This window comes from Stigmatopora nigra, chromosome 17 (assembly GCF_051989575.1).
Source record: "Stigmatopora nigra isolate UIUO_SnigA chromosome 17, RoL_Snig_1.1, whole genome shotgun sequence".
Lineage (NCBI taxonomy): Eukaryota > Metazoa > Chordata > Actinopteri > Syngnathiformes > Syngnathidae > Stigmatopora > Stigmatopora nigra.
The window spans coordinates 7088042-7101283 of record NC_135524.1 but is presented as its reverse complement, the minus strand read 5'-3'; the positions used below and the strand labels follow the sequence as shown (position 1 = coordinate 7101283).

Here is a 13242-nt window from a genome sequence, read left to right as displayed (position 1 = left end):
GAAGTAAAATGTATAATATTAAATAAATGTAAGATGAATTGAAAATGTTTGTCCGGGTCATGCTCAATGATATTTTCATAATAATCTATGGGAGACTAATAAGTGGGCTGCGTGCCGTATGTTGGACATCCCTGTCCTGACGGATCGCATGAATGGAAATCTGTCTTGATGTCGGGACTCTCTATTGAGCGTTCACCCGGCTAGCAGCCAGCTCATCGTGGTCGAGATCTCTCCAAGAGAAGCCATCGTCCTCATAACGTAACCTCGAACCAAAACGTCCAATATTACCGATGTGACCATGGAGACCGAGCGGAGCAACTGCAGGCCGATTCCGGTGGACAATAGCGAGTAGCTAGCTATAGCAAGGTTACCGCAAAAATAAAATAATACATAAAAAAGAAAAAAGAAAAACGAAGTCGAGTTGTCGTGGGATCTTCGAGCCGTTTTTTTAAACGCCAAGGTACGTTTTCTTGCTTGTCTTGATCGTATGCTTATGTCCGTATCATATCGCCCTTGTTGAAAGCAGAAGAAACTTTTGTTTACTTTCCAAGCTAGCTGGCTAACTGCTAACTTTAAGTTCTTTTGCTGAAGTGAAAGTAAGTAAAAATCAAAAAGTTGGGTCAGGTAGATAAACTGTGACAATGCCACAACATAACGCTTGAAATGACTAATGCTGTCATGGTAGTGGATCAAAATGGCAGTGTGCTTTTACGAAATCATAGGCACCCTCTGCTATTTGGAATTTAAAGTCCATATTCTAAAGATCACAAAATAAAAATAAAAAAATGCCTATTTATGTAAACATCTTGAACTATGTTTTACACGGGAAGTTCGTTTTGATAGACCAATATATATTTTTCCCTCAGTATACTGCATCGGCACCACTTTTTTTTTCTCTTTAAATTCATAAACACAATAGTAAAAAAAAAGAATCAATTACTGCCAACTCGCTTGACTGTAAAATAATTGCTTTCAGGGCGCAACCAGACACTAAAAACAAAAAAATCCATTGATGTCTGGCCCTTATCTCAAAAAACCTTTAGGTCAGATAACTCTTATGTCAAGGTATCTCCAGTATCAGTACTTTAACATCCCATGATTTTTCATTGTGCTATTATGCAAGATTATCTTTTTTTCACTAGAGAAGAGTTATATTTATGCTTATTACCAAAAAATAACACATGAAGTTGTTGGAAATTTCTTGGTGGTCTTATGTATGTTCCTTTATCAGCTAATAACAATAATTTTGGCTCATTGTAGGATTTCCCAACACAGCAGCAGTATGCTTGAAAGCTATGAACATCCTGTGGGTTCTCATCACTAAAGGTTAAGCCAAGTCTGGCATAATGTCTTCAACTTCGACTTGCTCAAGGACCGGATGTGACGACATGGACCTCAATACATCCGAGGACAGCGGTCTCAGCCATGGTGCCTCTGTACATTCCCGGGACCACCCGGCGACCAGCAACGACGGCATCTCCGACTTCTCCAACAGTGACATCTCGCTCCCCGAAGTCTGCGTCACAAGCAACTTCGAGGAGAACATGAGCCACGAGGTCCAGCAAGCCTACAGAATATTTTCCTGCTTTCTCCTGGACAAACACAAGGCAGTCGCTGGGCTGTTCCTCCATGCCGTTGGGCATCAGGAGGAACAGTGCGGCGTTGGTGGGGTCTGTGCTCCAGGTCAGGCAAGGCTTGAGCAGTCCATCTGCTTACGGAGCATGGAGGAAAAATTTGTCAACCAGGAGTATCGGAGCATAACAGAGTTTGTAGCTGACTTCAGGCTCATGTTAGAAAACTGCTACCGCTACCACGGGGTAGACCACTGGCTATCTAAACAGGCACAAAAGATGGAGATTATGCTTGAGCAGAAGCTCACACTCCTGTCCAGGTACTTGAATAGATTCAGATAAATAATACATAATTAATAAATAATCAATACATAAGCATTTTTTTGAGTTCATTAAAGTAGTACTAAAATTTCATCAATTTGAAATGTTAATAGTGTGGCAAATTTAATATGCAGTGAGAGGGACCAGATTTTTGGCATCAAGCTAAGTGCCACTTGTAATGACAGTTTAAAATTGAACTCCAAATTGTGCCAGTTTTTAAGAATTTGACTTGCCAATTCACTGTGTTAATTAATGTCATGGCTATTTATTGGTTGCAACAATCAGTTTCTTTGAAAACAGTTATATAAAAGGCTTGCTTAGATTATTTATTTTTAACATGAGTTATTTGTAAATGTGTTCTCTGTTTGTCCAACAAGGAGTCTTCGTGAGAAAACCACATTGGCAGAGACCTCCAAAGGGCGTTTTGGCTCGGAGGAGGAGAGAACTCAGGGGGGAACCTCAACAAGGAGGCGAATGTCATCTCGCAGTCTGGCGACCATAACTGTTGGTGGGCATGAGTCGCTCATGGTGCACACCCTCAGAATGGAAGAGCAACAGAGGGCCAAGGAAGAAAAAAGGTGAGCAGATTTCAGATTCATTTTTGGAGTTGATTCCCAATTAGGAAATGTTATGGAAAATTTCCCCTTTTTGTTTTAAACCAGACTTCATCCAATGTTTTTGCATTTTTTTCCGTCATACCTCTTGTGCAACCTGGTGAAAGCATAAAGTATTTGCAAAGAAAAGACTTCATTAGTTTAATCAGTCAATTAAGCTTACAATATACTAAAATAATGGTGTACCCAACTTTTGCCCACACATTTATTTAATTAATATGAAATTTGGACCTATTAGTGTTAATGAAAGCTTGTGGATTCTGTTGTATGAATGATAACAGAAGTCTCTTTGCCATCTAGTGGAAGAGCATCAACATTTTTGCCCATCTGGCATTGTAGCTAGAAAACCCCTTTGATACTTGAGTGTATTTTCGTTTAAGTAGGAGTTAACAAGCCATTGGTATTTTTCAGGCAGCGTGATCTGGAGAAAAAAGAAGCGGAAGAAATATCAGCCAAGGCAGTCGAAGAGTGGGATCAAACTTTGCTTTTGCAGGCATCGCCATTCACGGTTGACACCTTGTGGGAACTACCCGCCATAGGCCACTTTCTATGCCTGGCCCAGACAGTTCTAAACCTTCCTGAGATTGTCTTCTTTGAGCTAGAGCGTTGTCTGCTGATGCCCCGCTGCAGTAGCCTACTCTCTAAGATAATGTCTTCCCTCCTTTCTCCTTGGCAACGGCGAGCCACGCTTCACCGGCGGCCTCCTCTGCCGTATCGGCGGTGGGAGGCAGAGCTCAGGTTGCGTGTCACCGGCTGGTACCGGAGCATTGGACGCGCCTTAAATCAGCCGGCTCGCGCCAGGCAACTTGGACTCTGTCATCAGTTTTTCCGCAACCTCGGTGAGACGAGTCCCTTGGAGGAGAAGCCGTTTCACTTGCTGCCCTTTTGCCAGCGAGTGTGGCTTCTCAAGGGCTTGTGTGACAACGTGTACGAGACTCAGAAAGATGTTCAGGATGCCGTGCTAGCTCAACCCATACACGAATGCAGGGAGTCCATTTTGGGCTACGACAGCAGGGATAACGCTTACATACATTTCCCTCATTTTTGTGGTGCAGACTTGCGGATCTACTGTCAGAGCCCTAGCACACCACCTGCCTTTCCTTTCCCTTCAGCGTTGGTGAAACGACTTGAAGAACACGCTGAAGAATCTGATGTGCTCAAGGGCAAGGACGGACATCCTGGAATCGCGATGTATGTCAATAACTCTTCAGATTTTGCTGAGACCTTGAAGTATTTTACGGAGGAAAACAGGGACAGAAAAAAACATGAAGAAAATTTCAGATTCTGGCCAACCAAGAAAGAGGACGAGAAGTGCGAGTCAGAGTTGTCGGATGGACACTCTAGCAATGAGTCCACCCAAAATTGTCATACTAGCACTTTTGTTTCAAGAGGAGGCATAAAACAAGAAACTGCAGAGTTGAAGTATCAACCCACAACACTAGAAAAGGGCCCATTATTGGGCCCGGTATGTACTGTTGAAGAAGAGACACGAGATCCTTGTCTGAATGTAGGGGAACACACGTATACGGGTAGGTCACCCGCTCACTTCGCGGGTGCCACATGCTTACCAAGCAAGCACCCGGGTATCAAAATGGAAGAAGTAAACCTGAGTGCAGGACACCAGCAAATAGCTCCTTGTTTGGATTGTCACCAAACTTTCAAAACTCTGGGGCAAGACTGCAGTTGCCAGTCTACCCATATTGATCAAAACTCTAGAAGCACAGAACAAGTTCTTAGTAGGCCTAAAAAAAAGAAATGCAAGAAAAAGCGAGGCAGGAGCCAGTTGCGACACCAGGAAAACTTTCAGGCAGCTGAATCAGAAGTACACGGAATTGCCACAAACATCCAAAGGACAAATAAAAGGAAAAAACATAAAGAAAGTAAGGAAAGGATTGTTGGTCACATACAAGACGGAAATACATGACTAGAGATTGGGTGGTGGTTTTCGTTGTTCAACATGATGCCTAATTTAAATTTGGCCCCTGATAAATTATCAAGACTACTCATCAAAATTCTTAGATTAAAAGATTGAAAGAAAAGAGAAACAGAAATTGGCCACAATTACCACAACAAATAGTGAGATGCAGATTCGCATGATGCTAGAGTTATCGCAAGACCTCGCAGAACTTTTATATTTCAAATTACAGACATGACATGTTCACATGGGATTAAGTTCTCCAACTCTGCATTAATTTCCCACAGGTCCACAAATAATTCTAATCCCATATGAATGGTTTTCCAGCAGCTTCCTTAGTTTTAAGTGTCTTAATTGTTGCACATGCAAACAGGCTGCTAACAGAAAGTAAATACTTTTTATTACAAAGGCATATTTGTGTTGTCTAGTGGGTGATATTTCTGTAAAAAATATTAAAGGTTCCTGACTGTCATCTGATTTCACATATCAGGAGAAAAGGTTGATTCTGCAAAGAAATCAAAAGCTGATCCTACAATTGAGCCGTCATTTAAGGTAGCTACACAATACATTCATTACTTTTTTAATTGACCAATGTTTGTTGCTACTCTAGAGTATGAAATGCATTTTTTTCACTACCCACCACACTTTATCCACAGTTGGTTTGCTCCAGTTTGCAAGATTTGCGAGATCTTATCAGCAAAACAGAGGATGAGCTTGATGACTTGGAAAGCACAAAAAAGAAATTGGTAGTTCAGCAAGTCTTATTCCATTTATTGAGTCAGAAAAATAATGTGAAGTTATTTTTTTAATTTTCCAACTGGCAGGATCGATGGTACTTACGAAAAGAAGCTGTGAAAGATCTTCACAGCACTTTAATCAGACTACTGAATGAGTTATCACCCTGGGAGCCAAAACTTTTGAAGGCCTACCACAGAAATAGGTATAATAAATGACCTTCAATTAAAAAAATACTTACTAAATTGTCCGTTTTGATCTCAAATTAATCTTCTACTGTATTATTACTCCTGTCTCAACCTTCTCTCCCAACAGGCTTAGATTGAAGAAGGAATTTGATGATTTCAAAAAGCATACAGAGTACAGCAACTTTGTCCGAGAGGAGTGTGTATCATCGTCTTCGTCATCAGACAATGAGGAAATGCAGTTGATGGATCACCAGCAAAGATCAGAAGATGAACTGGAACATGTGGTTCCCAGACGTCTTTGGACTAAAGGTACATCCTTTCCTCAACATTTCCGACCTTAGCATTTAATGAAACATTTTTTGTGAGCATTTTGATATAATTCTCGTTTTAGCAAGCACCGGAGACTGTGATGATGAATCCGTCGGAGAGAATTCACCAACATTAGCGATCGCTAACCACGAAAAATATCTGGAAACTGCTGAACAATTGTCAAGAGATGAGGGTAACAGTAGTAACACTGCTTTGGTCCTAGACAATGTCCCGAAGTCAAAATGTGAAATGCTTCAGTCAAACATTGACTGGACTGTGGGAAAGCCAATCCACCCCACCACAGAACAACCCAAACGGTACACGGCCATTCCCACCCTGTTTGCTAAAAGCGTAGGCAACAAAGTGACCTTAATGAAACGACCTGTTGATTACCCCGGGGTGAACTACCCTGATAGACAAAGCTTGCGATGTTCAAGCACAAAACTACAAGGACAAGCCGAACAATCCACTTCACAACAAAACTCACTACCTACACAAGGAGAATGTGCAATCAGACAATTGGAAATTGACAAAGTGGCAGCAACTCCTCTCGCAACATGTTTGGCTAAGGAAAACCAGACTTTATTGCAGAGTCCTCTCCAGGTGTTATCGAATGATCAAAAGGGTTTCAGAAATGTGGGGAGCAGTCTGGCTTCGACAATTGTGCAACCCGTTCTGGACTGTAGCAGACAGGAAATCGTAATGGAGAAGGTGGTGAATCTGCCTTCCAACCATGTTGCTCATAAATCTGAGGAACAACAGTCACAAGGTGCCATTTGCTTGTCCACTAATGTGCCTGGATTCACCATTCCTGACCATATTCAGCAAGTGGTCCCACAGGAGAATGCCCATGCCAGGAAGACCCCTTCCCTTTTTTCCTCCACTCTTCACCAGCACAGCATGCAACCTTCCCAATCAAGCGTTTCGCAGACTGTACGTCAAAATTCTTCATCCTTTACATCTGCAGCCACTTTGGCCTCTGCTATACCCCCCAAACTTCCAGACAATAAGCAAGAACTTAGGACTATATGCATTCGTGATTCTCAGTCCATCCTCGTGACAACGAGAGGAGGGAACACGGGAATCGTCAAAGTCCAGAGGTCGTCGGCCCAGAATTCACTTGATAGTTTAGCCACAAGTCCCATCATCACCATTTCACCTCAGTTCAAAGCTTTCCTTGTGTCCAACAGTGTGAAGGCCTCTTCTGTCCCCTGTCAGAAGAATCTATGTCCCACCACAACAGTGGCAAACTCCCTAGACCAATCACATGAGCAGATTTCTTCAAAATTAAAGGCCTCTGCCAATTCAAATACGACAAATCCAAGATGTTTGGGTCCGAGAACATCCATTGACCTGGTCCCTGGAGCCCACAAATCGGATGGTACCCCATTCACTGGAAACATTTCCCATCCTGCCCAGTCTCCTGCACTACAAAGTAGTGCTGGTGGTATTGCACAAGCCGATGTCGTGGGTCGGCCTGGTTTGAAGCGGCCCAGCGCAGACGACCAATCCAAAATCCCAAAGTTTATTCTGGTTTCCAATTCGCCATCCAGTGGATCAACTTTAGCTGTTGCAAAAGACGAATCGTCTTCAAAACCGTCTCTTGGATCAAGATTTGTACTCATTGACCAACACTCTTCACCAGGACCCTGTGCTTTAGTGGGAAGTGGCCTAAATCAGTCCACAACAGCAAGAGCTAAAGGAGAGCAGCTAACTACGGCAAATCGATCTTTGGAGAGGGAATTAAACTGTGGTGTTCACTCAAATGTGATCGCTGAAGGATCAAGTGTCACTCTCCCACCAGGTGGGTTTCAATTATTGGTTGTTGTTGATTGCATCCTCTTTGTCTGGTCATTATAAACTAGTGTATTCATAGGGCAACATCATCCATGAAGTATATTCTGAAGGCAGGTGAGCAGTTTTTTATTAGTAAATTTGAATCTTATGTGTCTGCAGGTGTTCAGATACAGGTGCCAGGGATGACAACAACAAAGGGACACGCCATCGGCACCCAATCATGTTCCACTTCCAAAAAGACATCAGGGCCTGTCATGAGTACAGGCCCTTTGACCCAATCAACCCCATTTGCAAAGTCGAGCACTGTCACAGGCTGTCTTCCCCATTTGGTTAGCAATGCTTCTCTGACCCGATCCTCTGAACCTTCTCTCACAATAGCGCCCCAACCCGGCTCTTTCAAATCTAACACAACAGCAACTCTGGCCACACATGTTTTGCCCAGCTGCTCTCCTGTGCAGGGTAACCCAAACCCAACCTCCATGGCCACTCTTGCTCATCATCCATCCCACCTGCTGACTAAAGAAACCACACCAATCACCTCAACATTTCCGAAAACTCCCAATATGTCCATCGGCAATACACAATCTGTCCCTGTTAACAATCTCCAGCAGAGAATAGTCATCAACATCTCCAAGCCCCTCGTAGCTGGCACACAGATCCTTCTTGATAATGTCTGTTTTATGGTTCCTCCCCAAGGCTTAGCTCCAGGTAACCATGTTCTCGTCATCTCTAGTCCTCCACAGAAAGTGCCTCATCTCAGTGGTAGCTACATTGGCTCGGCATTGCCTCCGGAAGGAGTGAGTCAGGGTCCAACAACCCCTCAAGGACAATTTTTAACTGGGTCCCAAACTAGGTTGCCTCATGTACCAGCTGGGAATTCACTTTTTCTTGTTCCAGAACACTTCCAGGGACCATCTCTGCTTGCACCTAAAACTAATCTTTTACCTGCTCCGAACTCACAAGTTGGTTCCTCTGCGTCACCTGGGCTGAGCCATCACCCTCAGTTAGGCAAACAGGCGCCCCACGTTTCTTCAGTCATTACCAGTAGACTTGGTCTTGATTATTCGCATTCTACTATCCGGTTGACGCCCAGTACGTCACCTAGTGCCACATTTTCCAATACCGTTTCACCTGTAAACCCAGCAAGCCATACCCGATTTCCTGCACCAAGTTCAACTTTGCCAAGCCCGATATCCATCTCAAAAGTTTTAGCAACAACCCAAGGCTTGTGCATACAGGAACCCTCCACTGCACCTCTGGGCCTTGACATCACCTCAGTATCTCAGCAAGGGGCGTCAGTCATTCATCAAGGGTGCCCCGGTTCATTAACGTCAACAATCCAGAACCTGACCACCCCAACAGTCCCATCAATTGAAAGCAACAAGAATGTTACAGAACGGGCATATGTACTCACTTTATCGCCAGCCACCACCCAGTTTCAACCAATCACACAGTTGACCACAAACCCAATTCAGCAGTCAGTTGGCCCGTCCACTCCGACACTGGTTAAGCCTACTTTGCAGAATTTCCACATAGGTATGGCAAAGCATGTTGCAAACAAGCTCCTCATCAGTCCCAGTGCCATTTTGAGTTCGGTGCAGTGCCAGGCCAAAGCAGTTGAAGCGAATGTCTACCCCAAACAAACTGCGCTTATTATCACCCCCAACAGTTCTTACGCAGCTTTGCATTACCAGCCAACACCAGGTCAACCAAATAACTGAGACCATGAGTGTGAAATATTTATGCACTTATTAAACACTGATATCCAGCTATGAAGAAAGGTAGTTAAAGTAATGGATTACTTTCAAATACTGTTCTAGTACTGTTTGTTTTTCTTGTCGGTCTGATTACTGAGGTTAATGAATTTAATGTGTTTAAGACTTAGTGGCCAGTAATGACAACCACGAGAGAGGAGGTTAAAAGGATTTAATATATATTGTAATTAGTGCTTTCAAAGCAAACTCTAAGGTTCGTTGGTACAGCCTGCTATTTACTTAAAGTGGTCCATGGAACATGACACTGGTTTATATTGAAGAGGTTGGAAAACTGTATAACTTTGTATGAAATGTAAAACAAAAAAAAACCTGTTCGGTGTACATTTTTGAGCCATTGTTATATGTTTTGCAGTCATTTTGTATTTATTTTCTACCATATCGATTTGGCAATTCTTTGATCAGTTCATGAAAGTGTGGTAATAAAATGTTTGTCCATTGATGTTCTACAAAGACTCCTTTTCATAGTCTTTTTCCATTATTTAAACTCAAAGTTTATATTTCATAAATCTTAACATTTAATAATGATATATCAACAGCTAATATGTAGATGCTGGTTATAGATGAAGTGCTGTTTTCTGTCTTCTTGGGTTGGCCATCTGTCCTTGGAAGTCTTGTTTTTTTAGGGTGAATATGGAGGAGGCAGTGCCCCCGAGGAGATCTTTTCATAGGCTGGAGGAGCGTTCGGCATCTGGAAAAGTCAATGATGGGTATTTTTCACCTTATTTAGAAAATGGCATATCAATGCCTGACGCTCACCACAGATCTCAGGCCGCCAAAATCTGTAAGCGCCATCTTGTTTTCTGCAGAAGCTCCACCCTCGGTGTACTGGCCTCCCATGTAAGTTGGCGACCCGGCTCTGGGACTCTAAAAAGGGACAGTGGTGGTGGTAAGCTTCATTTGTTACACCTGTCTATACTGGTTTCATTCTTTTAGCCAACACCACACATTTACCTTTTGGTGCAGACAGTCAGAATCATGTGCTTACAACAGTTTATTAGTTTGATGTATGTACCCCAATAGTGCTTTGAAATGCAAATCTTCATTTTAACCCACTGAAATTAAATTATTATTTTCAAAATGGCACAATACAAAAACGGTAAGTACAACTCTATTGTACTTACCGTTTTTTCCGCAATACAAGGCGCACCTTCAATAAATGGCCTGTCTTCAAATTTGTTTCATATATAATGCACGCAAGATTGTAAAATGTAATAATACTAGTGATGGTGGTAGTGGTAGTAGTAAGGATTTGGTTATAAGTATACACAAATCTTCCATCAGAGCACATGATGAGATTTTTCCCCTCCTACGATGAAGGCCTTACCCTAATTTTTTTATAGCCGCCTCTCCTCTTAAAGTACCAGCAGCCCAGCAGGAGGAGCGCGGCCAGGATTATAACCAGCAGCACAACACCCACTGCCCTGTAAGGCATGCACATGTTCAGTTAAAGACAGAGGTTCATAAACACTGAGCCAAAACACAATTTATTTTCTCACTGTCTGAGGTAAATCAATTCTATTTCAGGTCTTTTAAAATTGCCAAAATTATTGAATTGTGTTAAATGCCCAAATATTGAGAGGAATTTTGTAAAGTGGCCAGGAAATCAGAGAATTCTACCACTCCAGACTTGAATACTATGAACAAAAAAAAGGTTAATATGGTGACTTGGGGTCGCTCAGCGACAGTCTTCCATGTCATACCTCAGTCATTTTGAATTGCTAATCAACATGGGGGTCCCCATTAATGTCAGGCACTAAAACTGATTTTAAAGGCCACAGACAAGCAAAATTGTCGGATCAAGTGGAACCTACTCTTCAGCTCTGACAAATCCACGTCGACTGCTGGCAAAGTAGATGTTGAAGTCTCCCCGAGGCATCCCGTCTGTGTTGTTGCAACGCATTAAGCTGCAACAGACGGGGGAAAAATAATTTCCACTTGACACATTCACAAGTGCTTTAGGTACTATATACTGATACAACATCACATGCCAACACATACAGCTACTATAATAAGACTTTTTAGATTATACTTTTTTTTAGATTACTTTAGTTTTTGGTTGAATCTATACCATCTAATGGAGGTGTGCTTTATGGTAGTTCATTTCTTTGAAGGAGTAGAATACAAAGTATGAACATTGTATATTTAAAATTGAGATCATTTTTTTCTTTATCTTGCTATTGTTTGGATGTTGTAACAACATAGTAAATACTATTACCTCTGGAGGAAAAATCCAAGATCAGAAGTTAATGATCAGTCAATAAGACTTTTTTTATTTTGCCTGATGTTCTTAGATGTATTGACAAAAAATAATTAAAATATTTGAGTTCCATATGTATAATTTAATCACTTGGTAGAAAAAAATTTACAGATGCAAAGGCGCAGTAGTTTTCATCCAATAACTGAGTATTTAAAGACAATCTTTAAACGCTTATTTTACAAAGTACTGCTCCTAAAATTCAGATCACTTAGACATCAAAAGAAATGTTAAGATCAAGTTTACCTTAACAATAATTCAATGTTGGTATGACAAATTATCACCGTGACGACTCCAACACATAAACTGACACAATAATCCACTTACCAAATGTGTTAATTCAATTGCAGACGTGCGGTCCTCCTCTTGCCTGCCTTACAGAGTCAGGCGATTCAGTGTTTCCCTGTCTTATTTCTTGTTTCACCCACCCAAATTCCTTTGACAATCAGGGGAAAGAAAAGGGGGAAAAGGCTTGAAAAACTCCTCATGACGGTCACGGGTTACAGGCTCATGGATAAAGCCATTGAAGCGGCGTAATCACCGTAAAACCCCTGCGGACATGAATGCAACACGATTAGACCACTCATGAGACTGAATTCAGTCAGATGGTGGCATTATTTTATTTTATCTTTTGCTCATGCTTTATTGTGTTATTGCAATGGTTATGCATTAAAGAAAAACATATTTAAGACAATCATTCCAATAATGGCCATTATAGAATAAACAGTAACATGAAGTGAAGGAAATTGTGAAAACACATTGAGCAAAAATACTCCCATAAAAAAATAATCAAAATACATATATTTTTTAGATATTTTTGTCAGCGAGCACGTAACACTGAGTCAAGCAGAAGTATTTCTCGTTCATGTGCACTTTTTGCCTGCAGTAGTTTTCCTTTCGTCCAGTAGGAGCCGCTGCTGGACCAATGTTTTAATGCAAATAATGACATAAAACATAAAGCGTAATTAACTAGAAACAGTCCGTATGTGTCGATAAGTCATTTTTAATGACTGGGTTAGCGTCTTTGATGAAAAAAAGACTGAGTCTCGCCATATTGCTCAGGCTGCACTACAGCGACTATTCACAGGCGCGATCCCACTACTGAGCGGCACGGGGGCTTTGACCTGCTCCGTTTCCGACCTGGGCCGATGCACCCCTCCTTAGACGACCTGGTGGTTCTGGGCTTCCCCAGAAACACCATATCGATACCGAACTTAGTGCGGACACCCGATCGACATAGTGCACTGCAGCTCAGAACTCCTGAGCTCAAACGATCCCGCATTCTCAGCCTCCCAGCAACTTGGATTACAGGCGCGCGCCACCACGCCCGGCGAAGTCTACTGGTTCCTATTGGAGTTTTGTCATTAATTCACATGACGCACGTAAGTGACGACAACATACGGAAGTATTCAAAAGCACCATCTAGTGGTGATACTAGACTAGACTTTGCCGTTAGTGCGTGAATACGTATAGTAGTATGTAAAAACCACATCTATGAATTTTACTTTCAAAAAGACATACAAGTGATATGTAATCAAGTATTATGATGAGTATTTATTATTACTTATTGATTGTTTATTTCTTTGTTTGTTGTTATTTGTGCACTTGTCGACTTGTGACTATACAACTTATTTATTATTTATTTGTCTGTTTTGTTTGTTTTTGTTATTTGTACACTTCGTGGTGAAAGCTTTACATTTCATCCTACTCACAATAAAAAGCATTCGATTCATTCCATCATTCCATCATGTTTTTCATTTGAA

The 13242-nt window shown here is 41.8% G+C and overlaps 2 protein-coding genes across 3 annotated transcripts; one reads left to right on the top strand and one right to left on the bottom strand.

The window, feature by feature from the left end:
- The first annotated feature begins 144 nt into the window (after positions 1-144).
- Positions 145-9677, top strand: brd10 (bromodomain containing 10). Its single transcript, XM_077737652.1, has 10 exons — positions 145-460; positions 1261-1891; positions 2270-2470; positions 2918-4386; positions 4912-4973; positions 5078-5167; positions 5246-5361; positions 5472-5653; positions 5736-7457; positions 7610-9677. The coding sequence occupies exons 2-10, from the start codon at positions 1347-1349 to the stop codon at positions 9169-9171; spliced, it is 5949 nt and encodes a 1982-aa protein (XP_077593778.1). The 5' UTR covers positions 145-460; positions 1261-1346; the 3' UTR covers positions 9172-9677.
- On the bottom strand, positions 9362-11970 carry mlana (melan-A). Of its 2 annotated transcripts, none has more exons than XM_077737653.1 (5): positions 11807-11970; positions 11037-11129; positions 10550-10646; positions 9982-10089; positions 9362-9913 (listed from the first exon to the last, which is right to left on the bottom strand). In XM_077737653.1, the coding sequence occupies exons 2-5, from the start codon at positions 11123-11125 to the stop codon at positions 9845-9847; spliced, it is 363 nt and encodes a 120-aa protein (XP_077593779.1). In that variant the 5' UTR covers positions 11126-11129; positions 11807-11970; the 3' UTR covers positions 9362-9844. The 2 variants fall into 2 exon arrangements, with proteins under 2 accessions (XP_077593779.1, XP_077593780.1); XM_077737654.1 differs by lacking the exon at positions 11807-11970 and adding an exon at positions 11726-11794.
- Positions 11971-13242: the final 1272 nt, after the last annotated feature.